At 45.3% G+C, this 27,727-nt stretch overlaps 1 protein-coding gene across 5 annotated transcripts in view; it reads left to right on the top strand.

The window, feature by feature from the left end:
* The window catches only part of MLKL (mixed lineage kinase domain like pseudokinase), a 642,399-nt gene that overhangs the window by 581,778 nt on the left and 32,894 nt on the right, over positions 1-27,727 (top strand). For all 5 annotated transcript variants that reach the window (XM_085639671.1, XM_085639670.1, XM_085639672.1 and 2 more), the window contains one exon: positions 15,045-15,094. In XM_085639671.1, the coding sequence (XP_085495797.1) occupies positions 15,045-15,094 (50 nt within the window). The remainder of the gene's footprint in view (positions 1-15,044; positions 15,095-27,727) is intronic.

Below are 27,727 nucleotides of genomic sequence, written 5' to 3'. Positions count from 1 at the left end.
TGTTTACATTTGAAGTAAGTTACTTCTTACCTCGCGTGGTCTCCGCAAGTGTCTCTCTCCAAGTTTCTTCGAACTCTCTCTCTATGTTCCAACCCACTGCGCTCATCAAATTCTGGTGATGCCGCTCCCTCCATTTTCTGTGTGGTTTCCGTCTCATCATTGCGTGGCTCTGAAGTTACAGGTTACGGCGTCACATATTTGTCCCTGTGTTACCCTTGCAGCCGCCATCTTGTGTTTACTGCTACTCTCAACAGAAGGCTGCGTGCCACGTCTGTGACACGCACACAAATACAGTTGGAGTTATTTGCAGCCAATTGTTATGCTAACCTGCGTGCCACTTCTGTGACACGCACACAATATTCAGGGTAATTTTAATACACTTTTCTTTTCTTTGGTGTGCACTATCAGTGACACGCACACTTGAAAGGATCAATCATTTTATCAATAACACTCCAACTGTTTCAACTTGTCATTTCAATACAGCGTGCCTCTTCTGTGACATGCACACACTTTATTCAAGGCCTCTCAATCTACGTCCAACAGGTCATATCAAGTCAGCGTGCCACTTCTGTGACTCGCACACATTTTATTAGGATTAGGTGTGCCACAGTCATTCTGTATGCCTATTGTGAGACTTTGCGAGTTACCATGTTCTTACAGCTTTAATTTGTGCTCTGTTTCTGCTTAGTGTACCACTTGTTTTTCAATGCTACATTTATTCTGGTTGTTACATACTCACAGTTGGTATAAGTAATCAGTGTTTCACATTTTCGCTTTTATTGTTATAAAATTACTTACCTTGGTTTTACCTACTCTTGAGATCAACCATGCAGAATGTAACTGCTCCTCCATTTTTAGGTCTAGTCTGAGCTAGCGCATGCGCTGCTCTCCGAGACATTTAGTTAGGGCTTTTAAAAGTGCTGCCACACGATCTAGCACTTGCGTTCACGTGCGCGTTCACGCGCGCAGCCGCCAGCTTTCAGCGCCCTGGCCTCTCCTTTCGCGCGCACCACTCGCCTGTTTTTTTTTTTTTTGCGCTTGCGCCCGCACACAACTCCCGAGCTTGTTGCTCGCGTTTCTTGACAAGCTAATGAAACAAAAAATGCCTCATTTGTGTTTTCTTTGTTGATCTCCGTTTTGACGAAAGGCTTGTGTTGATTTTATAGGAGGATTGGCTTTGCCATCATCTGATTCTGCTGCTTTTTATGTAAATTTAAGTCCTGTTGCATTATGCGCGTGACTGGGCTTGCAGACCACGCATCAGGGCAATCTGGAAAGCATCATATAACGAACTAGCTTTTTATAGCTGTAAGTTCAGTATCCTTTCCAAATACACTTATGTAAACATGCTACATTGTAAAGAGTAAAATATGTTTATCTTAAGTTAGGTATGGCCATCATAAATGTTCGGGCTGCCATTTGGCGTGGAGCAGTTTCCTTATCTATTTGTCCATCGTCTACCTATCAGCTTGCTTTATTCCGATTTACCTTGTTTGCCTTTGGTGAATTTAAAATTGCTCCCCCCCCACCCCGTGGAGCCAGATGGATATTGTAATCTGTCAACTTGAATATGGTTTCTTTCATATTGATGTAAACTTGCAGCATACCGGCCTTTTGCCAGCAAGATCTAAAGATGACTGGACACTCAAATAGGAAGATATCAGATCACAGAAACATTAGTTTTAAGGAAAAACTCACAAGTCTGCAAACCCTGAATGTGTCTCATTCTCCCTCTCCATGCCTTTTTCCTTTACTCACAATATTTCACACTTTTCTCTCCTGTTTTTGTCTTTCCCTCTGTGATTCATTTCCTTTGCCTTTTAGCCACTCATCCTGTCGAACTTCTCCGTTCCCTACTGTCTTCCTTCACTTTCGTCTTGTCCATACCTTCCGTCCCTCGTATGTCTTCATTCCCTCTTATGTTTTAACATCGGTTTTTTTCTTCCTTCCCCAAATTCCTTTCTCCTTGTCCGTTCTTTCTTATTCCCCTTTCACCTTTCTTTTTCTCTTCCTTCTTTGATCTACCTACCTTCCTTTCTCTTCAACTCCTCTTTTTCCTTTGTTCTTCCCTTCCTTTCTTAAAATGAGTTGAGTTGAAACATTTTCAATTATTATCACACCATCAATACTTGGTGTGTGTTTAGTAGTTAAAGTTTAAAGAAAAAAGTCTCAGTAGAATAATTGATCTCACTAACAGTTTTAGTCATGAAAACAAAATCTTTTTCTCAAATTAAGTTTTAAACATTATCGTAAAATAAGAAATTTTCCAAAGGTGATATTGAAGCAACAAGAACCCCCCCCCCCCCCGCCCCCACACACAAAAAAAACATCCCAATATTCAGGTAATCAAACGCATAAGAAAATATTTTGGGGCAACATTAAATTTTAAAAAACTTAATCAAATTCCATCCCTTAGCCGTCCAGCAGGGAGAAGCTGCCCCAGTGTTCTAGGTTTTAATTCGTCCTTGCTCACCCTTTTCAAAAGCATGGCTGACTGAAGAGAACTTGGTGTGGGCCACTAAGCCAGACTCTCACACTGATATTTTTTGTTTTACTATTTAGTTTAAACTGAGTGATAGAACGAGAAGGCGTGAGCAGCCCTGCTCCAATAAGAACTCCAGCTTGCAGCTGATTAAGCACAAAAGAGGAAACCATGGTATACTGTCCTGGCTCTAAATTAGCCTCCCTTCTCTATTGCTTTCTTTAGACTGATAAAGGAACCTCCAAGCAATACATTTTTCAGTGCAGTGGGTTTCTTTGAAATATTTTATCCGCCTACAATTGGTCTTTTCTTGGTCGGTCCATGGGCGAAGCAGAGCCACTTGTAGCAGAGCAAACCTTGCGTGAATTTGCTTTTTGGACCGGACTTAGCTGATTACTTCAAGAGGAGGCCTGTAAATGGAGCCTGAAAAGCCATGTACATGTTTGAAAACCTACTACTAATTGTACAACTCTGGTGCACTTTCCCTCCGATGTCTACCCTTTAATGCAGGCCAGAAACGTGACCGTTGGTGTTGTTGCCGAATTAAGGGGTCGGGGAAACTGAAAGGTTCAGAGGACAAGGTGGTTGGCATTTGAAAACAAGCATTGGCATAGCCAATACGTCTCACCTGTGGGACCTTATAAGTGTTTAGCCATGCAACAGTTGATGTTGTTGCACCAAGGATATTGTGCTGCATAACTAAATACTTATAAGGTCCCAAAGGCGAGACCTATTGTCTATGCCAATGCTTGCTTCTAATGTCTCCTGGGGAACCTCCCATTAAGTGGCAAAAATGGAACAGAGTATTTGAGCGTTATGCCAGGGATTGTGGAGTAAGTTTAAGTGCTGAACGTAGGTTTTCTCTACTGCTTCACTGTTTAGGTTCTGAAGGGTAAGATGTCTTTGATCATCTTCCTGAGCTTAGTGATGCAGAAGCAAGAGACCTAAATGAATTTGAAATTTGTTTAAAAAAAACTTGACAAACATTACCTTCCTAAGGTTAGCACTATATTAGAAAGGCATCAGTTTGCTAGCAGGTTACAAAATGAAGTTGAGACTGTTGAGGGTTATATTACTCAACTAAGGAAACTCGCATCATCCTGCAAGTTTGCTGATCTGTTGGATGAAAGAATTAGGGATCAATTCATGTTGGGATGCAACATAGAAAGGATCCGAGAAGACTTTGGTTAAGAGATGAACCCTCCTTGGATGAAGTCATCCAAGTGGCTAAAAGGGTTGAACATCTCTTTGAAGTGTGTTGACACTATAAAAGATTAGCACGCAGCTGTTCAAGCTGTTAGAGATGACTCGAAATCTGTGCCTAAACCTGATAGTGTAGTTAAAGGTAAAAGTAGGGGTGGCCGAAATTTGCGTAGTCACACTACGCAAAGCTCCGCAAAATGGTAAAATATCTCTGCGAGCACGCAGAAATTCCTCGAGCGTGCGGAATTGCTTGTTCGCGATGCTTTTTTCCTGTTTGCGAACGCTGTTTGTGTGCTTGGGGGAAATATCTTGTGAACACGCATTTTGAGAACGTGAACAAGCAAAAAATTCTGTGAAGCCGCGGAACGCCGAATTTTGGGCAATTCCGCGTTCTCCGCGGAACGCGAAATTACCCAAATTCCACAAATTCCGCGAGCGGAATGGAATTTACCGCCCAGGCTTGGTAAAAGTAAATCCTTCACTCCAAAGTATTTCAGGTGTGATAGACTTGGTCATTATGCAAATGATTAGAAATGTCCTGCACGCAATGAGACTTGTTCGAAATGTAAAAAGAAAGGCCATCTTGCCAATGTATGTAAATCGAAGTTGACCACCTCTAATGTTAAATGTATTGAGACTGAGATATCTGAAGAAGATTTTGTGGTCAGATCGTTGTTCAAGTAGAATCTGATGTCCCTAATAAATCATGCCCCATTGATACCATTTTGTTGGAAGGTGAACCTACCAAAGTTCTTTTTGATTCAGGTGCAAAAATTACTATCATCTCTAAGGTTTTCTTCTTAACCAAATTGGCTCACAAGGTATCTCTGCTTAAACCAGACATCCGTCCCTTAGCCTATGGTGGGGAACCCATACCTCTACATGGTTATTTCACAGGTCTCATTGAATATAAGGAACGTTATACCTCTGGCAAGGTCTATGTGTCAGAAGAAGGAGACAGTATCATCAGTTGGTTCCACCAAGGGGATTTGGGCGTTATGCTTGACCCGGGCAGCTGTTCTCCAATTAAGTTAAAGTTGGAGGTCAATACTGTTCAAGGAGATTCTGCTGCCCCTATGGAGAGCTGAATCAAACAGAGATTCCCAAAAGTGTGTAGGAATTAACTTGGTTGTCTTAAAGGGTTTAAACTTGAAATACATCTTCGCAATGATTCTCAACCCTCGAGCTGCAAAGTGAGGAATGTACCTTTAGCGGTCAGGGATGAGATGAAAAAAGAATTAGAGAAGCTAAAGCAAGGTGGGATCATTGAGGAAGTTGAGGGGACAGAATGATTGGCTCCGGTGGTTGCAGCCCGCAAAGCCAATGGATCTCTCCGTCTGTGTGTGGACTTGAGGCAATTAAACAAGTCTGTCATAGTTGATTGATATCCCCTCCCTAACATTTCTAAGCTTTTGATCTTACTTGGGGGAGCCAAGGTCTTCAGCACTATTGACTTAGCCTTGGCCTATCATCACGTTGAATTGGCTGAAGCTTCAAGGGACTTTACGGCCTTCATAACTCCCTGTGTAACATTTAGATTTGTGAGGATGCCTTTTGGCCTGTTGTCTGCGGCGTCAGTCTTCCAACGTGCTATGGAAAAGACACTCAAGGGCTGTGAAGGAGTATGCGTCTACCTGGACGACATTCTGGTGTTTGGCTAGGATGATAAAGAACATGAACAGCGTCTCAATGATGTCCTGAGTAGACTTGATGAGGCTAATCTTACCATTAAGGCAGAAAAATGTAAGTTTTCGTACCACCACCATTGAGTATTTAGGCCACACTGTCTCCGGTGAAGGGATCCCACCTAAGTCCAACCTTGTGGATACAATTTCTCGCATGAGGGCCCCAACCTCTAGAGAGGAGCTTATGGAATTATTCGGGATGGTGGAATATTATAACAAATTTGTTGAAAACTTTGCTGAACTCTCTGGACACTCTTAAGGAAAGGTGTTGCGTTGAAATGGAATGAGCTCTGTGACCAATAATGTGTTACTTATGCGAGTGTCAAAGGTCTAGCGGCTGTTCTCCAACAAGAAGGTGAAGGTGGAGTTGACACTGTCATGTTTGTCTCTCGAGAGCTCAAGGATGCTGAGTCACGCTATTCTGTTAGTGAAAGGGAGGCGTTAGCAGTATTTTCGGCTATCGAGAAACTGAAAAAGTTTCTTTGGGGTACCAAGTTTTTGGTAAAAACTGACCATAAGCCCCTCTGTGAAATCTTCACCAAGAAGGGTATTGACTTAGTTTCCAGCAGAATACCAAAATGGGTTATTGCTCTACAGGAGTATGATTTTAATATTCGATACATTCCTGGTATTGAGAATGGTATTCGGGGACACTCTTTCAAGACTAGTGGGGGAGGTTGAAGAAAGTGTCTCTGATTAAGAATGCAAGCAGAGTGAAGTTCATGTTTGTGTTATTAGTGAGAAAATTATTGATGAGGATCAGTGGCGTCTTGAATTATCATCTGAACCTGTACTTACTGAAGTTCTGTCTCTTATTCACAATGGTTGGCACTCAAAGAAACAGGCTTCGGAAGAAGCTTCCACGTTTTGGTGTTTAAAGGATGAGTTGGGTGAGTGTGATGGATTCTTACTTCAAGGAACAAGGTTGGTTCCTCCTCTCAATCTTCGGAAAGTCTTAATTGATCTTGCTCATGAATCTCATTCTGGAATATTAAAAACTAAAGAGAGACTTCGCTCCTCCTACTGGTGGCCAGGCATAGATTTGCAGGTTGAGAGAGTTGTTAGAGACTGCCTGGTGTGTGCGATGTGTGAAAAGTCAAAAGTGGTTAGAGTACAACCCATGGCAGTAAGGGAATTACCCCTTGGGCCTTGGAAGGAGGTGGCATTAGACATTCTTGGTCCCATTCATTCTGAAGGCCAACAGGTTTTCGTCCTGGTGCTCATGGATTTATTCTCTAGGTGGCCGGAGATCCATTTTACCACTGGTATAGAGACAAGGATTGTGATAAGATTCTTGGAAAATCTCATAGCTCAGGAGGGTTACCCTGACACAATCCTCGCTGATAATGGGGTCCAACTTGTGTCACTTGAAATGGAAGTTTTCTTGAGAAATCGTGGCATTAAGCACAAGAGATGCTCCCTTTATCACCCAGAAACCAATGGAATGGTTGAAAGGTTTAATAGGGTGCTAAAGGAAACCATTTCTTGGGCCAAAAGCTCAGGTTTGAATTGGAAGGAGGAGGTCCTGAGAAAGGTGGAGACCTACAGGATGACTCCACATAGCACAACTGGCAAGTCACCTTTTGTCCTTTTCAGGGGAAGATCTCCTTTTACCATGATTGAACCATCTTGGGTGAGGAATTTGAAAGATTCTGTTACTCCAACTTCATCTAAGAATGTTTGTCCTGAGTGGCGGCAGAGGGAGGAGGCTAAGACTTTAGCTAGGAAATCTTACTTTGACTCAAAGAAGTCTAGGTGATATGGTTGTCATCAGGCAACCTGGTTCCAAAGTTGTATTTTCTAGACCCATTAGTGTCATAAAGGTGTTCAATAATGCTATTAGGACTCAAGATCACCGAGTTTGGAATTTGAGCAGGGTTGCACTTTACGATGGGCGTGTGAGTGTTGATGATTTTTCGAGTGGAGAAAAGGCTGTTCCCACTCCAATTGTTTCTACACGTTTGTCCTCTAGGATTGTTAAGAGGCCAGACTATTTGAAAGAGTATGTTTCTTGAAGTCTTCAATCTTAAAGTTTATTCTATTTTGCATGATTACTACAATGTTATAGTTTATATCGTTGCCTTGTGTTTGTTTATTCTTTCATGTTTCTTTCTCTTTCCCTGTGTTTGTGGGGGAAGATGTGTGGCATCCTGAGGTTGTTCTGCTTCTGATGTCATAGTGTCATGGGAACCTAGGGACCTACACTGGGTGTTGGTATCCTAGGTGAGAGAATGTGGTATTTCAAAATATACAGATGACCTGTTGGATGTACTGGCTGGGACCTTAATGGGTTTCTTCTTACTACGAAATATACCTGTAGCTCTTCTGCAAAACGTGCCTTTTGCGTGATCCTTTCAGCAACCTTCAAGGATCTTACACACTCCCTGACCCTTTCCTTTGTTTTTGAGTTTCCCATTTGACTGGCATGATCACTTTTCACCAATCTATCTCTTAGCTCCAGGGGAGGAATTAGTTTACTCCCTCTCAATAGTATTCCATCCACAACAGGTAACTCATTGCATACTTCCCAATTTGCCAAGGCATACTTATCACGCCTGTTTTTGCTTGACCAACCCTCCAACACCATTTTTATTACATACTGCTAACACACATCATCTTGCAATGCACTTTTCCACTCTTCTTCCTGTACAATTCCCTCTGTGACAACACACACATTCACATCCTCATCAAACTCTTCTCCATCAAAGCTTTCTTCTTGCAAAAGATCGTCAGTTTTCAAGTCAGAATATAACCTACAGAGGCTGTCAGCCTCCAAATTACTTGCCACAGGCACATGTGTAAGCTCATATTCAAACTCCTGAAGTGCAACAACACAGTGTTGAATGTGACTTGAAATTTGGTTCATAGCTTTATTTTTAAAAACGTCTTTAAGACATCTGTCTTTACCTCAAACTTGCGTCCCCAAAGACCTTTTCTTAGCTTCCTCACTGCCAAAAATATGCATCGGGCCTCTTCTTCAATAACTGACTAGTTAGTCTCCGCACCTTTCAGACCACATGAAATAAATAAAATAGTTCTAAACACACCTCCTGACTGTTGCATCAAAACAGCCCCTAACCCTTTTGGAACTCGCATCCGTCATTACAATGATGTTATCCTTGGTGTCAACGCTCTCTATGTCCGAGGCATTTTCCAAACCAGATTTTACATCCTTAAGTTCCCTATCACAAACAGCACACCAGAAAAATGATTTGCCCCTTTTTAACTGTGACCTGAGATTAAGTTTCCTTACAGCAAACGCAAGTATGAACTTGCTATAAAATTATGCCATGCCCAAAAATTTTATTAGTTCATCTTTACTCTTGGGCAAGGGTAGATTACCAATTGTGCCCACCAGTCCTTTCTTTGGTCAAATCCCTGATCCAGTGATTAGACTTTTCACATTTTAAAGTCAGTCCACCCTTCTGCAGACTTTCAAGCACTTCATGCAGCCTTCCATTGTGTTTCCCTATGTAAGCCCCTATCACCAGAATATCATCTTGATAAACCTTCACTCACTTTAGTAACCTTTCCATAGCCCTCTGAAAAACAGAGGTTGCTGAAATGAGCCCAGAAGGCTTCCTCAGAAACTTGAACGTACCAAAGGGAGTGGCAAAGGTGGTCAAGTCCTGTGAACAGTCGGTCAGCTTTATTTGGTGATACAGAGAACTAAGGTCCAATGATGAAAAGTGCTTAGCCCTATTCAACAAGCTCAGCATTTCACTGATATTAGAAAGAGGATAGTGGTCCACACTCACTGCCTTGTTGAGCTCCCACAAATCTGCACATAATCTAGCCTCGCTATTGACCTTGCATGCATTCACCACAGGGTCAATCCACTCCAAGGCTTCCACTTCTTGAATTGTGCCATTGGGAATCAATTTGACCAATTCCTTTTTCATACTCTTCTTGACTGTCAAAGGCACATTCCTAACCTTAGCCGCTTTTGGAACTGCATTGGCTTTGAGCCAAATCTCATGCATAAAGGGGCATATCAGCAAGGCGAGGCGATAGAATTATCGTCGCTTTTGCGGCCGTTTTCGGCCGAAAAGCGGCAATAATTTTATCGCCTAATTAGCAAGCTCACGCTAACGCGTGAAAACTTGGGTTAGCGTAGGAATTCCTAACGACCCAGCTTTGCATCTCTAATTAGATGCAAAGTGGGCGTTCCTGACCTGACATTTCTCCTATCATCAAGCCCCACGCTATGAAGCATGGCGGCAAGAAATGTAGTGATAACCCCTGTTATCGCTACTTTCCTTACGCCTGCTTCAGGACTGACTTAGCCATGATATCCTATGGAAGGTGGATATCATGGCTAAGTTTGTGAGTCCCTATCATCAAGCTAACACCACATTGCGTGAGATTATCGCTGGGTTTCCAGCGATAACCTCACGTTAGGCAGTTAGCGTGAGGATTTTTATCGCTTTTGAGATAAGCGTTGTTAATAGCATGCTATCTCAGCGATAAAAATCCACGCTAGCCGGCGATAATTATCCTAGCGCTAAGTGCGCTTAGCGATAATTATCTCCGGTTGTTGCTGATATGCCCCATAGTTCTTCGGACAACCCATTTCCTTCTTGAAGACACAAGAAAATTCATTCAGAAAGTTCTCACGGCCATCCGACACACTACGAACTACCGGAATGTCTCTCACATGAACAACAGGATTTTCATTGGGGTCAAGATACACATAGAGATCACGTTGATGGATCCAACTTATTAAAGAATCACCTTTCACTGACACATACATTTTTCTTGGTATTATTCTATCCTTAGATGCTATTGTCCCCCAAAAGTATCCTGCCAGCTTTATCGGTTCCACAGCATATCCTCTGGATTTAATATCCATCTTTAAAATTTTGACTTTGCTTTTCAGCTTATCCTCATAATAGATGTGAAGTATCAATGTTATTTTGGTTCCTGAGTCAAACAACATCTTGAAGGATTCTCCATTGACCTGTAGCATTTCCAGGGACCCTTCCAAACCCTCAACTTTGTTTTGCAAGACCACCACTTCTTCTACCAGGTCATCATCCCAATCCACTTCTCTAACTTTTCTCACAGCATTTAGTTACAGGACCCTTCCTTTCACAATTCTTACAAGTAATCTTCCATCAGGTGACATTTTATTAATTGCCAATTGGCCCGCGTCCACCACACCTGAAAATGTCCAGCCTGTTCTGTGTCTTGTATTACTTTTATCTTGACTAGTTTTGTTCTCATTGCCTTTCTCAGATACCACATTAACAGAAGTTCCTTCATCTTTGCTTGCATGTAATGCATCTTTTCAAATAACTTAAACACATGTCTTTGAATGTTCATGTGTTTTGGCTATTGTCAAGACCTCATGTAATAAGGGACTGCCTTTCTGCCACATTATTTCCTTAGCCTTCTCCAAAGTGCAGCCAGCATAAACTGGTCCTTAGTCATTCATCAATGTTGCTCACAAAACTACATGTTGAAGCTAACCCACAGGGGTCTGTTATGTACTGCTCCAAAGTCTCACTTTGACGTTGCAGTCTCCTCCCAAAATTGTAGCGTTAAAGGAATTAGCTTAATGTAGGAAGATAATGCAAGTCAAGCTCCTTCACACAAATGTCATATTCATTTAACCCTGCCACCTCATCACCCGATAGCTCAGGTAGATGTTCAAATACATCTTACCCCTCTGGCCCCAGACAGTGTAATAACAGAGAGGTTCTCCTTTCAGCACTCAGTTAATGATACATACTCTTGCATAATGTGCAAAGACCTTATTCCATGTAATCCATTGTATTGGTGGCTCACCAGGAGAAATGGTGGTGCAGTATCATCCTGCATGATAGTTGACTTCCTATATTACAGAAGTAGAAACTCCTCCCTATTTTATAACTAATGAGGCAAATGGTGGTTCTAGTTGTCAACAACTAAAATTCAGTACTCCGCAAATTCTCACAACAATCTGATAGCAAAGGTGCTACCCAATAGTACAGTTTGCATATAACTGGGACACACCCTTCACGTGCGCAACCCAGGCTCAGCAGTGATAAAATATAGTTTGCCAAAACGCAAAGTGTTTTACCAGGACACACGAAAGTCACCTTAATACTGCTACTACTGAGGAAGTCCATTAACTGAAGAAGAGGTGTGCGTATCACCGGGACATGTGAGGATCACCTTGACACTAGTGCTACAGGAGACGTGCCGGTGTGTGCGCCACCATGACACACACACTAGAACACCAGCTACTATTGAAGGAGAGGTGTGCTATCACCAGGATATGTGAGGATCAGTTTGAGACAGCTGCTACTGGAAAAGTGATGTGCATGTCACTAAGACACACACGGGAACTCCTGCTGCACTGGAGGCAATTCCAGAACTCTTGCAACGCTGAGGCCTGTTCCCTATAAGAAACGGCACCTTTTCTTTTTGCGGTATGCATGATGACCCAATCTAATATGGCGGCCACATGTCCGCATGCCTTCTTTAGTGTTCTACATAGTGACGCATGCGACGAGCACTCTGTTGTCGTGCTCAAGACCTGTACAAGGACTGGAATGGTCAAGCTCCGTCCTCACAAGGTTGCCTGGCATCACAAAACCTCAAGCCTCCAACTACCTCAGCGTTTCACACAGAAGGTCATTTTAACACAACATACCTAATTGCAAAATCCCGTACAGGTTCAAAATTGTTAAAAACACTCTGCCTTTGCGATGCATTGAGGTCTTTGTTATTCTACTGATTTGCCCTTCTTTGTCCTAATATGACACCTCCTTGATTATTGCCACAATTCTTTCAAACTACAAGGTTCAAGCAGTGCGTAGGTTACTCATTCAAAAGTTAAAATTGACGACCGCAGGGACAGTTCATGTCAACAAGCTTCTTTATTAGGATACAGTTACGCTGAGACCCCATCCTCAGACATAGCTGCCATCAGCTACAAACCGCTCTCTCCAACTCCGTTCCAACAACCCATTCCAGCAGTGGTGTGCTGGTTGCAAGTCTGTACATCACCACCTGGTTACAGAACCTAACGTACAAATGGCTCTGTAACCTAAGATACCAACAAGATACCACAAGCACACATCATCATTCAATGAACACTGTGCAATTGACTGCTCATGGTAAAAAATCAGTTTACTAATGTTCCCAAAATGTAGAGGGCTTTGTACAGACCCTGCCAGTCGAAATAGGTGCAATATGTGTGCCTCAATTGATAACTGGAGACTCATTCAGAATGGATCCCCCAATTGTCATACTCAGTAATTCTGGGTGGGTTTAGCCCTGCAATTCGGTCTACCCTATATGATGAGCCTAAGGGGACTCCAAGGAACTACTGCTGACTTTTCTCTTTGCATAAACCCCCTCACTCAGTTAAAGCCTGTTAGATCTCTTGCCTCTGTTGCACCCCTGCCCTTTTAGTGAGCGCATCATAGCAGAGATAGATACGCAAAAGGCGCAATAGACAACAGGTGTAATACACAACATGTTTTGTCTAAAATGTGAGCAATTAAAGAAAAATGCCCTGGTTATCACTCTCTGCTACAGCAGTTTGCATATTCCTGGCCTCTGTGGGTTTTTAGAAGCCGCAACTGCTTGATATAGAGGCTGGTATGGCCGAGCCACCGCTCTGATGACCTAGAAAGGCTTCACAAGAGAGCTGCTAACAGCAGGGGTAAAATGGGTGGATTTAGGAGAGAGGGGATGGTGAAGGCATGCCAAACTAACTGTGGAGATCCTGTATTGCCATGTATTAACAGTATTCCATATAATCAGATGACTAAAACCTGTGAAAACATTCTATTCACTGTTGCTGACAATGCGATTTGAGCACAATAGCAGTAGATGGGTTTTGGCTCTAAGGCTTAATAGACTGGACTACATTCAGTATTGAATTATGGGAAGGTATTGTTCAGGGTACAGTTTTGGTTGGTCGGCTTCTGTAAATATAAGTAAAACTTAAGTGTCGCTGACATGTATGGCAAATTACATTGAGTTGGACTACAATTTTTCAATGAATTTAACATATGTATTGAAATTAAAATGGGGGAATCACAAACACTTTGGCGAACTGTGTCAAACTTGTAGTGGTTCCATATTTGAAAAGTTGAAACATTTAATCATGTAATGCCAGGCCCTATGTAGCTAAAAACATTTAAGGAAATGTGAATGCTTGCATCTGAAAATTGGCGCCTTGGTAGACTTGACTTAGATTTATGCAACATGTCCCACTGTTTATACATCCTTGTAATCTCTGCCTGTAGATCTCAGTGTGTAGTGTTTGTTTTACTGTCTAGTTGGAATCCCCAACCCCTATATGAAGTGGAATAACCAAATTTAGCTAATTGAAAGTGAGCTTATATGAAGTGCAGCATGCTATTCTCCCTGCCATAATATCACCGAACAACAGACTCTAGTCACAAAGGTAAATTTACACATGAGTAAATCTACACATGTAAGTTTATTTTGCACTTTGTAGTAAATGTACTACTTTTGGCTATTAATCACTTATGTGTGTACATTTACTACAAAGAGTAGACTTACATGCCTCCACTCCCTGAATCCATGGGGATGAAACTTATTTACGAGTGTAAAGTTACTACTTGTATTCAATCACACGTAGACAGAGCACTCCACCATAGGGGCATAGATCGCTGTGTAGTAAAGTATAGGAACATTTTAAAAAGATTATTAAACATTAAAAAAGTAGGACAAATATTTTTATAAAACATTAATGGAAATTTAGTATTATTTTAAATGTAAAACACAGCACAAATAACTACATTTTACAATAAATATTTAATACATTTTTAATTTAGTAATTGAAATTATTTTGAACATTTATTAAAGAACACATCTGAAGAAATATGTTACTTTATTAAGTGGTAAATATTACTATTGTTGTGAATAGCATACCTTAAAACTAATTGTGATTTTTAGAAAATAAAGTTACGTTTATATTTAAATTAAAAAAGTTATTTGAGTATTTAAAAAAAAATACTTTTTATTTATATTTAATTAAATGTATATAGCTTTTTAAGTCTAAGTCAGAATACATTAATTCACTTTATCATTATCACCTATGGGGTGTATTCATATTAAATCCCTGCCTCCTTTATTTGCTATGGGAGGGTGTTGCAGTACCAGTGGTGGTCATGTGTAGTGCTAGACTTTCTTCAGGTCTGAGTGAGTTGGTGTGCTTTTGCTACTGTTTTGGGTCCTTTTTGGCTGTAGTAACTTTGAAAGTGCAGTTTTTGAATTGCAGTGGGCTTACTCTTTTGTAGGTGGGTGCAATGTACCTAAGTAAACCCTTCCTTACTTTTCCCTTAACCCCTCATTACTCCTCCCTTGACTCCCGCCATTTATGATTAAGTATTCCCTATTATCAGCCACTTCCTTCTGCCCCTCCCACGTTTACTGCTAAAACGCAGGCATCTCCAATCCTGGGGCGGTGATCTCTGATGTCAGAGTAGAGATCTCCATGTGGAAAAGATAGGAGAGGCAGAGGCGACGACCGAGACCTCCGCATGTAGGTTTGTGAATAGCCTTTAGTAGTACTTGAGTAGTGTTATTGCAGTACCACTAAATGTGCTACACAATGCGGTTTGTGAACAGGCCCCACTGTGTTTATATATAACATTTCAATAAAAGAATGTGCAGATGTCATAACCACACTGTCCTTTCCCTTCCAGCTTTGGGATCGTTTTGTGGGAGATTGCAACGAGGGAAACCCCACTGAAAGGTAATTTTTGGAAATGCCTTACATATACAATTTATCAGCTGCTGAACAAATTGAAGCCCTCATGTTCTTTTAGCATCAATGCCAAAGCCGGCAGATGTTAAAGGGACTTGAAACAGTAGGGAAACTTGAGTTCCGAGAGTGGGCCGAAAACCTGTATAAATGGAGCATAATCAGTGCTTCATTTTTTAAGGGGACCGCCAGTGTTTGGCACCAGCACACTTTTTTCACCTCCAGCACTCTTGTATTGCTTCCACAATTGGCCGTTCCAATGTTCATTAAGTAAACCCTACAAAGTGCTGGCGCTGTGCATGGCCAGTCCAGTTGCCACGACCTGACTGGGAAGCAGAAGCAACCCAGACAAACAAGCATTTGCAGTGCAATCGGTCTCGCATTTGTAAAAGTTGGAGCTATTGGGGTTTTAAATGACAATGTTTTTTACTTTAGTTTTTTTGTTTGCAGTGGAGGGATCATATTTGCATAGCGGTATTGCCATTCGTATGACCGCACAATGCTGGAGAATCAATTAATGGAAAATAGGATACGAGGGGGGGAGGTGGGTGAAAAATAAATGAGACAAATGGAAAAAGGAATTACAAAAATAGGGAAGTAGTTGCAGGGAATAATGCATGACAGGGGAGAGCGTGATGCCGCAGCAGGATATGTGCATGAGAGACAGCGAGAGCCAAAGATGGTTTAGAGTGAAGTGAGTGAGTGACGGGAGAAAGGGATGGTTAATAAAGAATGGGGCAGGGGATAAGGAATACGAGAGGGAGATGGAAACAGAGGGCGGTTGTGAGTTTGTGAGGAAGAGATTTTAACAGACTAGATGAGAGAGAGCTGGGGGGAATGACATTGGGAAGAACCCTGACAGGAAAGAGGACACACTTTATTTCTGTTAAAACATTAGCACAAAGCCAAAAACTCTTACATCTAACTTCTATTGATTTTAGTGACTCGTGTCGGCATAGGCTTGCACCACTAGTACATTCTTTTTCACTTTTCTACCGCGACACACCAAATATCTGACATTTTGAAAATGCATTTTAATAAACATGATGTGTTCAATGAACATACAACTCAAAACAGGTTTTCCAGTTGTCAGCTAGGAGTACTCCACCCAAATGGTACTCATTTCAACCTCGTCAAAAAGGTGAAAGGCTGAGTCTATCACATTCTTGATAAAGCTGTCAAATTCACTGTTCATATTCACAGTGCAACCAGATTATGCAGGTAGCTATTAAACTAATCTGTCATCTTGGAGCCATTAGGAAAGGAGGTCTGCTAATGTAGTCATCCCAAAAACACATCTGAGCAAGGTGGGCGCAGGCGTTTACATTAAGTAACCACGTTTCTCGCGTCCTGTCACAGACGTAATGCAGATCATTTCCTGGCACTGCAATGGTAGCTCAGCTTTACAGTGCTCTCAAATGAATTGTGCAGCCTCCGGAAGCAGCCGCAATGGTGTTGAAAAAACAAAAGTTTCCAGCTTCCTTGTCACATCGTCATGAAAGTGCCAACGGGTGTGAGGGGGACGGCAATTTTTATATTCCAACACATAAAGGCAAAATCCTTGTCAATCTTAAATTAAGCCGCAAACGAGACTCAACATTATAAAACAAACAGATTCATCTTAATTTTATGCGACAGTCCTAATGCAAAAACACTGGTTTACACAATGGGTTGACTCAAGTCAACATGTTCATACCACACTTTCTTGAAACGCCCATTGTGGACCTATAGAGGGATATTCCGGGGAAGTAACAAAATCTACAAAGCCACTCTAGTGGGCAGTGCCATGTGCTGCTGGTCACTGAATTAGCCTGCTCCATAGCATACATTGCAAGAGCAACATATTCCGCAATAGTAATGGAAGGAGAATCCTTGCTCAGTGTGTTCAGAATAAAAAAAACTGATGCCGAAAAGCGTGGATCTATACATATAAATATTCTGTATGTATTTAGACTGTATCTTCTGAGTTTCGTTAGTTCCAGGAGTGATGCTTTGGGAGGGAGGGGGGCAAGCCAAACCGAGACCAATTTTTGTGTGTGTAAAAGGCCACATTATTGAAACAGGTGCATATCACAATTTATTCACACTGGCAACAAAACTAAAACCTCACTATACATAAATTACATGACCCCCCCCCCCCCTTTCCCCCCCACCCCTATGATCCCCAGATCAAATCCCCCACCCTGACGAATACAAAATAACATTACATAACAACCATCTTACACAATCTTACACAATATTGCATTTACAAATCCTGTCCTCCAATGACCCAAACCCCTGCCTGCCTTTGTGCAACTGTAACTATCAAACATCTAGTTTAAACTTAGCCTACCTTGTTACCCTTTCCCTGCCCCTGCTCACAAACTACCAACACTTAACTAAAAACTTCAGCCAATCTTGGCCAACTTTCAACAACCCCGCCATCCAGGAAAAGGCGGGAGAGTAGGCGGCCCCCTGCCTCCTAGGTATGACCCCTTAGTGTCGCTGCACATTCAACATCCTGGCCAGGACCTCCCTGATTTCCAGTAGGTACAAATCCATGCCCATCCTAGATAAATGAACTTCATCTCCCCTGAAAAATCCCAGTGTATCATACTTAATGTCCCTATGAGAAATCCTAGAAAAACACAGATGCCTGCAAAAACGCACCATTTCAGTGTTGAGTTTTCTCCGGGCCTTGTCTACCGCCACAGGATTAACCGCTCCTCTCCATACCCTACGTGGAACAATTCTGTCCAAATGACAACACAACCTGACCACTGCTGCTTTATCAAAGACAAATCCCGCTTCATGCTCCTCATTAAAGCCAAACCCGTTTCCTTGACCATGTCATTCTCCCCCAGCTGTATTACCAGCACGTCGGGGCACCTACCAGCCACCAAGACGCCATTCAGAACCTGCAACAACTCCTTCCATCGCATGCCCCCCTGCCCCTCCAATAAACTTTGAACAAATCTTTATTAAAGCCTACATTTTCCCCAAAATAACTGGCGCGGGCCTGGACCTGTGCCCACTTTACAAAGGAATGTCCTACAATCCAGATAGTCATCTCCCTGGCGAGGGGACCCATCACCGAAACCTGCAACGAGAAAAATGGAATGAGCAGGAGAAACCGCGATACATCCACCCCAATGCGCTGCGCACATAGCGCTGGTAGCAATCCAAAGACCATCTCCCCAACCTCATGATGATGTTATTTGCCTCCGACGCTGCCCCAATCCTGAAGGAATGCGTCCCAAAACCCTTGCCATCAATCCCCAGCTCCAAAAGTGCTTTCCTTAAAAGCTGAAAAGCCGTTGCACTCCGCCCTTTCGCATGTACGAAAACTAAACCGCCTGAGCCGGCAGCAAGGTTCCTCCACTTTGCTACCCACATACACGGGCAAGTCAGCTGCGGATCGGCAGCTTGCAAGGACGCCCATTTGACCCCGTCCCCTCTGGTCCGTTTTAGATTTTCACAGCCAAATGCAAACTCTATCCTCATAAGGAGACACCTCACCCCTTAAAAGACCCCCCCCCCCCCCCGATTTCATTCCCAACATTTCCGACACACGGAAAGCCCCAAAAAACATTCACACCATCAGTGTGAAAAAAAGACAAACCTCATATCCATCGGTACATAACACTGACAAGGTCCGCAGAACCCTCCCTAACAAATCCCAAGACAGGGGGTTCCTAATTCTGCTTGCACAACCACGTTCCCAGGCCCAACCCTCCAGAATCCGCGTCCCTATTTCTACTGCGGATGGCACATAACCCCACAACAATTTTCCCACAAATGCAATCCCTGCGAGCTTACCTGCGATCGTGACCCTAGAAAGACCTTTATCAATCAAATCTAGAATGAACTGTATCACATCCTCCCCTCTAAGCGCCGGTGAGTCCTGCTGCCTAGCACCTGAGAGCAAAAATTCCTCTCATGCTGTCCTGTACGCTGTCCTTGTGGATTGAGCAAGGGACCCTAAAACCAGCTGCAACATCCTGTGTTGCCTATGTACCACATATGCTGCGGCATGCGGGTCGGGGTCCTGTCTGCGTCCTTGGCTAGCCCACGGAATCTCCCCCACTGTGAACGAGACAAAGCATCCGCTATATCATTGTCCACTCCTGGCACATGCACTGCACGAAAGGCAATATCATGCCGTAAGCAACCTAAAACAAACACCCTCAGTAACTTCAAAACTTGTTCATCCTGGCAGACTGCCGGTTCACAATTTTCACAACCGCCATGTTGTCAATTCTGAAAGTCACCTTCCTGTGTGCCAACTGTTCGCCCCATAGTGTGACCGCTACCACCAGTGGGAAGAGTTCCAAAAATGCTATACTCCTACCCCCCCAGCCCTCTCCGTTGGACACTGCTCTGCGCACCTTTTCCCTTGCCGGTAGAGGCCAAAGCCCTTGCTACCTGCAACATTAGAAAAGATCTGGACATCCCACACCATGTCACCCTCCCGCATCAGTGGAATTCCATTGAAATTCTGCAAGAAAAACTGCCACATTCGCAAGTCTTCTCTCACACCCGCAGACAGCCGCACATGATGATGTGGAGGTCTCTGTCCTGCTAGCGCCCTGCCCAGTTGCCTGCAAAATGTCCGCCCTACTCTCACCACTTTACAAGCAAATTTGAGGTGACCCAACAGAACCTGAATCTCTTTCACCGTGACCTTACTGTTCGACAACATTGTCGCCAGCAGCCCCAACATTTGCTGCTTTTTGTCCTCCGGAAGGCGTGCCACCATCAATTGAGAGTCCAATTCAGTGCCCAAAAAGGACAAAGCTGTGCAGGGCCCTATAGTCTTTTCCGCTGCCAACGGCACCCCAAGTTCCCTTATGATCTCATTGAAACTGTCCAGCGCCTTCTGGCAGTCCGTGGAGTCTGAGGTCCCCACAAAGAAAAAGTCATCCAGTTAGTGTGTTACCCCCGGTGACCCGTCCGTTCGGAGAACAAACATTGAAGGAACGTGCTGAAGCACTCAAAAAGTGTGCAAGACATAAAACAACCCATCGGTAATGCTTTGTCCACGTACCATTTACCATTGAAATGGATGCCCAGAAGATCCCAATCATCTGGGTGGACTGGAAGCAACCGGAAAGCTGACTTTATGTCGCACTTAGCCATCATCGCCGTTGCACCCACGGTCACTACCAGTGACATGGCCACGTCAACTGATGAATAAGACACAGTAGCCTCACTTTTGTCAATGAAATCGTTCACCGAGCCTCCTTCTGGCCACGACAAATGTTGTATTAAATGGAACTGCCCTTGTTCTTTTTTCGGCACCACTCCTATGGGTGACACAATCAAATGTTCCAGTGGCCAATCCTCAAAGGGTCCTGCCATGCGACCCCCACCCACTTCTTTATCCAATTTTTCTTGCACTATGTTCTTTCGCTGACTGTAAATTGTCTACCCACCTTCTAGTCCTAGGTCCCCCATACCTCAGTCTAAAGCCTTCTGTAAAGCCAGTCCGCAAGCGTTCTGCAGCCTCTCGGTTACCATAATCCTGCAGGGCTGCGATCAATGTAACTGTTCTAACTGGAGTACGAGCCCTTTGGCCCAGGCCCCTTAGCCCCTCGCCCGTGAAGGGCTGCTGCTGCTGTATCCCCATTCTAAACCCCCCTGCCTGCCACTGTTGGTTTCCCTGTTGCTGCCCCTGCCCGCCCCCAAAGCAATTAACCAAGGCGTGTCTGCCTCCGCAATTCGAGCAGTCATGCCGAAATCTGCAGTATTCCTGTGTGCACATTCCCTTGTTAAAATCCAAGCAGGCTCCCTTTGTTCCCGTCTGTCCTCTACCTGTGCCGCCCACTCCTCCCCGGGGGGGGCGCCCCTGGAAGGGCCAATACACGAGCGGTATGCCGCTTGCCTTGAAGATAGTTTTCCCCGCTCCGGACAACCCCATTGTTTGTTGCCATAAGTCCATATCCAATTCACCCCATTTTGCCTCCATGTCCCACGCCATGCGTGCTCTAAATTCCGTGTCGTATTGTGCCCATGCATATCCACCCACTGTAATCTAGGCCTTCCTGGTCACATCCATGTACTTTAACATGGCCACGCACCTCTCTGGGTACTTTCGCAGTACACACTGGCATATATCAAGAATGCCGCTGTCCAATTCTCAATTGTGAGCAGCACTTTCGTCCTCTTGGCCAATTCATTTTCCTCCTCTTTTGATCCCTCTTTTGCCCTAACTTCTCTGTGCAGCAGCTTAAGCATCTCCACATATTCACCCTTCCAGTTCCGCTCCTAAGTTGCCAGCATTAAGCGTGCGCCCAAAGGCACTCCCATATAAGGCAACTGCCTTATCTTTAACTCCTTACTCTCTAATTTATTCTCGGACTCCCCTGTCATTATTGTCACTGCCTCTTTTTTGTCAGTAGCCCTGTCCACTGTGTTCCCTGATGCCTTACCTGCGTCCTCCGTGCCCACTCCCACAATCGTAGACCCATTTCCCATGCTCACGGACGCCTTACCTGCGTCATCCGTGCCCACACCCACATCCAGCACATACTTTCCTCTCTGCAACCTACCCCCCTTTTTCTCCCCCTTGACTCCCCCTCCCACACCCACTGACACCATTAGCGGTCGGAATCCCCCATTACGTTTACCTGGCTCTAAGGACTCCGCCCTTCTTCCTTCCATCTGCCTTGCACGTGGGGCTGACCGTTCGTCCCAAGGTGATGTCCGACCCGTGGGCTCTGCCGGGCGCCGTGACACCTGTAAAACACTAGACACAGTGTTACTCTCCCCCCGTGCCCTCATCCTCGAAGTCCCTCAACTCGCACTCTTCCATGCTGTCCTCGTCATAATCTAATTCCACCTGTTCCCCGAAACCCCAGGCTTTCTCAGCCGGAGGTGCAGACTGCACCCTCCTATCACCACTCAAAAGGCATTCTTTGGAGCTCCTCCGTCCACAATGTCCCCCGGACCTTTGAGGCCCATTGGGTGTTGGGGTCGGTGAGCCTGCCCTGGGCCTACTTATGCCAGCCACGCCATGATACCCTGCCAGTACTGGGTACGCCGCGTGAGGCTACACCCTCCCTTCTCCTTGATGCCATTGAGCCGCTCCCAGCCCTGTCAAGTCTGGCGCCCTCTGTTGCTCCACCGCCTGAAAGAAAAAGGAATGGTCTGGTCTGCTGGGCTTACCCATCCTCTCTCTCCCATCCCAGCTCCTCTTCCTGCCTGCCCCCAAAGTGGCAGCCGCCCATGCCCGCGCTACCACACTAAGGTCCACCGCTTCCCCCTCCTCTACCTCCATTCCAAACCCGCCGCACCCCACACTCCAGCCAAACTGGGCCCTGCCTTTACCCCCAATGACTCTCGCCCCCCCTCTGACTCCTCCCACCAGAGTGCTCCCTGTCCCCCCTCCCAACCCCCCCGGCACCGGTGCCCCTCCAAACGGCTTACTCCACCTAACCCCCGAACTTCTTCAGTCCAAGAGGAGAAGATATCCAGCCCTTCCCAATCCCTGTCGCTCCCTTCCGAATCAAACGCAATGGGGGAAACCTCCCCCTCCTCCTCCTCTTCATCCACAACCCAAGGGCCACTCCCTCCCGCTCCCCCTGCTACCTCCCCATTCCCAGAACAAACCCCATTGCCCCCCCGGCTCCTGCCTCACCCCCATCTGCCCTCCCCTGCCCCCCAGGGGCTGCCTGCCACCAGCGCCTCTGAACTCCCCTTCTTGCCCCTCCTGCTACTCCTCTGCTCACCCCCTTTTCCACTACAATCGTGGCTGCTTGATACTGGGTGCCTTCTACAGTGCCCTTATGCAGCCCTTTAACACCCGCCCCATTCTTCCTCCCGCCCCCTTGCCGCATCACTGCTCTTCCCCCTGCGCACCGGAGCCTCCTCCAAAGACAGAGGCTTTGATTACCCACTCCCACACGGGGACGCTGTCTGCAGATACGAGAGGCCTCTGGCTTTCAGCGACTTTGCCGGGGAGACGCGGGACACGCTCCCCAGCCGGGCCCCTCCTCCTTTTACCGCTTCAACCGCAGACGCCCTCCCGCGACGCGGAGACAGTTTGCAGGGTCGCGCTCACACCCCCTATGCGGCCCCCAGCACTCACCTGACCCTTCAACGACTTTCGGGGGGGGGGGGGGTGAGCAGGCCACTACGGCAGCCACCACCCCTGCCGACGCGCACCTCATCGGACGCGCGACCCCAGAGGCCTCCGGCATCAATAAATCCAGCCGGCCGGCTGGCCTCGCTGAGAAGGCGCACTGCTTCTAGAACTCGGTAGTCCTCCGCTGCCATCTCTACACAATATTGCAATAGCCTACCATGGAATACCCAGAAAGCCTATAACACTGCTGCAACTACCCACACAAACCTAACCTGACAAGAGAGAAAACCTACAGCGCTCCCAGCCACCAGGTCACCAAACCTAAAATGGTGGCTGGGGGAGTGCGAAATCGGCCATTAAACCCTTGGGCTATCTTTGAAATTGGGCTACAATTGGGCTATTTCCAATTTAGCCCAAAACCCACAAAATGGCCGCTATTCGGCTCGCCCCACCCCCTCCCAATCTGCCCGGGGGGCAGACCTAACTGGGTTCAGCTGCCCCCCAAACCACCCATGGGGTGTCATGGTGGCTGGAATGTTGTTGCATGAGAGTGCCTCTGGGCCATTCCAGGCTGGGCGGTTGCTGCTGTTCATCCTCTGGTGTGTCGCTGAAGGGACCTGAGAGCAGACTTTGTTCTCTCAAGGAATAAACCTTCTTCCTTCCACTTCTTGGTTTGTGGAGCGTCCTCCTTCTCCCGACGTAATAACACATTTACATACCTAAGCTTTCCACGCCCCACCCCAACGTCTCTGTAGAGCTGAAGTGTGGTTTTAAGTACAAGCAATGCGTATAACGACATCCCCATGCTTTCCAATGAGATTCATACCTCTTATCAGTGATGTGGTTTTTCATACTTTGTTTTCTGATCTTTGCAGCACAAAATATTTGCACACAAAAATGCATACTCATTTTGGGGAGCAGTGCTGCTTGGGCACACACAATCAAGTGCGGCCGCAGTTCTACTGAATGCACTCGGTCCACTGTTATTATTTGTGTGCATTTGTGGCATCTGAAAAAACACATCACCTTGCCGGAGGCCATGTACTGATTTTTTAACACCGTTTACAAAGGTGGCTGCGCAGTCATTCAAGTGTTTTCTAATGGGGACCCTTCCAAAGCTTTGCATGCATCAGCTGCACAGTGCTCTGCTATTTAATTTTAAGTACTGATTGCTTAGGGGGAGGACCGCATGCTGTATCTGGAGACCTACTGTGTGCTTCTTCTGAAGGGATATCATGGGAACTCCCACTTTCTCCTGCACAATTTGCTGCTCAGGGGGTCTATCAACTCTGCACTGACTCCCCAGACCACTGCCAGGCTAATCATACCAAAAACATGAATAACCGGCCTGCCCTAATGGCCAAATAGGTCCAGACGATGGGGGGCAGGCCAGTAGCATGAAGCAGGGCTGTCATAGGTAGCGCTTTTGCATTATCAATCAAAGCACTACCAAACTCCCTAAAGGGACTTGATTAACGTTTTAAACCCCGGTGCTGCACCCATCGATTTCATACAAACGGACAAATAAAGCCCCAATTGTGTAGCCCACCATGAGAGTTATTTCCCACACAAATGGGGAAAATATCGCTCATTTGTGCGGGAAATAGTCCAAACTGGCAACACTGGAGGGGTGGGCAGTGTCATTGGACAGGCTTCAATTCAGAAGGCCAAGTGGATGACATGAAGAGGGTCCGTGAACTGGATTGTGGAGTGAGGCGAAGAAGGGGACAACCAATAGAGTTCCTAGAGAAATCACCTGCCCAGTCCGCTAATTGAGCCCGAAACCGGGACCCTTTATTGCCTCCATAACGGGCGTCTTCTGCCTGCAATTACGGCAAGCAGTGCTAGAGCTCTAGCGAAGCCTAATAACTCATACACCAATCAAATAGGCAAAAACATATTCTCTCAGTAATAACAATGTATAGGAGCTGTTGATTGGTGTATGAAGATGCAGGAGTTTTGTTTAGGCGTATTCCCTTCAGCCATTCATTTTCCACGGGGACTCAGAGACTATACCCTGGGTTGGGATTGGCAATAAGGACTGCTTAGGGGGTGTTTAATGTCTGAGGTGGTATTTCCAGCAAGGGCACGAACCCCCGAAACAAAATACACCTTTTGCATGTGTCCCCACCTTCAGTCAGCAAGGAGGCTGTCTTTCTCTTCACTCAGTTTTGCTTTTTTTCTGCCCAATAACAAAAGAAATTCACACAGGCCTCCGGGAGCAAAGAAAACTATAAACAAAACAAGCTGCGAGGGGTATGTGGTGTTGTTAGGGGAACTGCTCGGGGAATTTATGTGAACTGGGAGCAGCGCCATGTGCCAGAGACCAGTGAGGAGACAAGAAAAAGCAGTGCATCAAACTAAAACATATGGCCAATAGTGAAAGGTGCCATGTAGAAGGTTCAGTCTGCAAGGCGGAACAAAACAGCCAAAAGGCAGGACAAATGTAACTATTCACCAATGAAAGCGAAGGAATTTGTAAAGGCAGACGAAAAAAACAATGTTAAGAGCTGGGCGTGTTCAAAGCACATACAACTGAATACCACATGTTGGTTTGTTTGTTTTTTGAGATGACAGGCTGGGCATTCGTGCAGTGGGCAGTAGTGATAAAGGGCACCAGTGGCTAGAGATACACAAGGATAGGCGTGCCTGCTGAAGCTGCGAGGGTAGACGGGCTTTGCCTAATATTGACACATCCGGAAAAAGTTTGAGCCATAAATGTCTCCTTTTTGAAGGTCGAGAGTTAAAAAACACAAGCAGTGTTTCAGCAGTTTTTGATGGGCTACTTCAACCTGAGTTATTTAGCCTGGCCACCAGGTATCTTCAGTGGAAGTGTGAAGGGCCTTGTGAGTGATCAGTTTGTTTTGTATAACTCTCAGGGTTCTATGGGAAGCCAGTGAAGTCTTATTTGTACCAGTGAGATTGGGGGTTCATTCCCTTTTGCATGTTCTCACTGATGTCTTCCACTTTAGTGGGTGTGTGGATAGGTGGTGTTCTAGGCAGCAGCAGTGACTAGGGGCACCAACGACCCCTGATACACCGGTACTGAGGTGCCTGTTGGAACCTGGAGGGAGGTGGGGTCATGTGTGTTCTCCCGGGCACAGACAGTGGTTATCCAGTCTCTCTTTGCCTCAGGGCCGGCTTAAGGGCAGTGCGACTGGTGCGGCCACACTGGGTCTGACCTGTGGAGAGAGGCGCTGTAACCTCAGGGGGTGCTGTGCTTGGCAATATCTTATGATCGGAGAGGTGAGGGGCACTTTTGCAGGTGGTAGTGAGAGAATCCGAGGAGGCGGTCATGGGACTTGGGAGCGCCAAAAGTGACTGTTGCACCAGGCGCCACCAGCGCTAAAGCCAGACCTGCTTTGCATTGTTGTTACCATATGAGTGCGAATAAGAACCCAACAGCCCACTCTGTTATCACTTTGTAAAACTGAGTTGAATGAATTGGAAATACCAGTGAAAAGTCATTTCTGTTTGGCCCGATTCTGAAACACATAGAAGACCGGACCTGTTTAACCAAGATCATTATAAAAGCGGAGGATTTTTCTAAACTTCTTACTCACCCTCCTTTACTTTAAAAAAAAGTGTACTCTTTCAAAGCTCCGGTGTCTATTAAAACAACATCATCCACCTTTCGCCTGACATGTTTTACCCAAACTTCAACATCTGGAAAGTGCTGCATCTGGTCTTTGGCTTTGGCTCCATACTTTGTGCACTGATCTATTCAGCTACTGCTTCCCCAAAGCTAACAGGCACATTTGAAGTGTTTACACCCTTATGCTTGTTATGATAGGCAACTGAGTTTAAAATATCTTGCACAGGAAACCTTCTACACTCTGAAATTGTCCCCTCTATAGCTTTAGCTCTTTAAAACCCAAGCTCTTCTGTTAAGTCTGCATCATTCTTTTTTCACCCTAAGTTCGCAGAGTATGCCCAGACGTGGGTTCCTTGCTCACTTTGCCACAGGATTCAAGATAGCCTGGCTGACGAGAAGTGTTACCCAGAAACCGGTCCCAAGATGCTTGTTTCCAGTCCAAGGAAGAGCTGGCTTGGCAGTTTGGGATGGACTGTTTCCATGATGAGCAGGGTCAAGACTGATTTGCACATGGCTGGGTCTGAACTGGGGTGACGAAGTGAGCTAAAGAACGATGATGGATTCAACCCAGATCTGTGACTGGGGGTGAGTGCCTGAAAAGTTTCAGCGCTCCGTCCATCATCTTGTGTTTGATATGTTGTACTCAACTTACAGCTTATGTTTTTACCCTATGAAAAAATATTCAAGATATCCAAAAGAAGGTAGGTCCTCCTGTTTAGTTCGGATCACTAAATTAGTGTAGTGTTAGGATACGCCAGACAGGTAGAATGTCACTGACCTTTGAAATGCCAACCAGCGGGGACGATGGGTCAAGGTAAAGTCCCCTATTCCCTTTAGTGTAAGTCCTCACAGCGTACCACAACACCGCTCTGAGAAGGAACACTCCGGGGAAAAGGGGAATGGATAAAACAATAAACGATGCTGCCAGGGCTGTGGTCTTCAACTGCGCTGTATTCCAGCGTGT

The sequence above is a fragment of the Triturus cristatus genome, chromosome 12, assembly GCF_964204655.1.
Source record: "Triturus cristatus chromosome 12, aTriCri1.1, whole genome shotgun sequence".
NCBI classification, from domain to species: Eukaryota; Metazoa; Chordata; class Amphibia; order Caudata; family Salamandridae; genus Triturus; species Triturus cristatus.
This window is presented reverse-complemented; position numbering and strand designations above follow the sequence as displayed.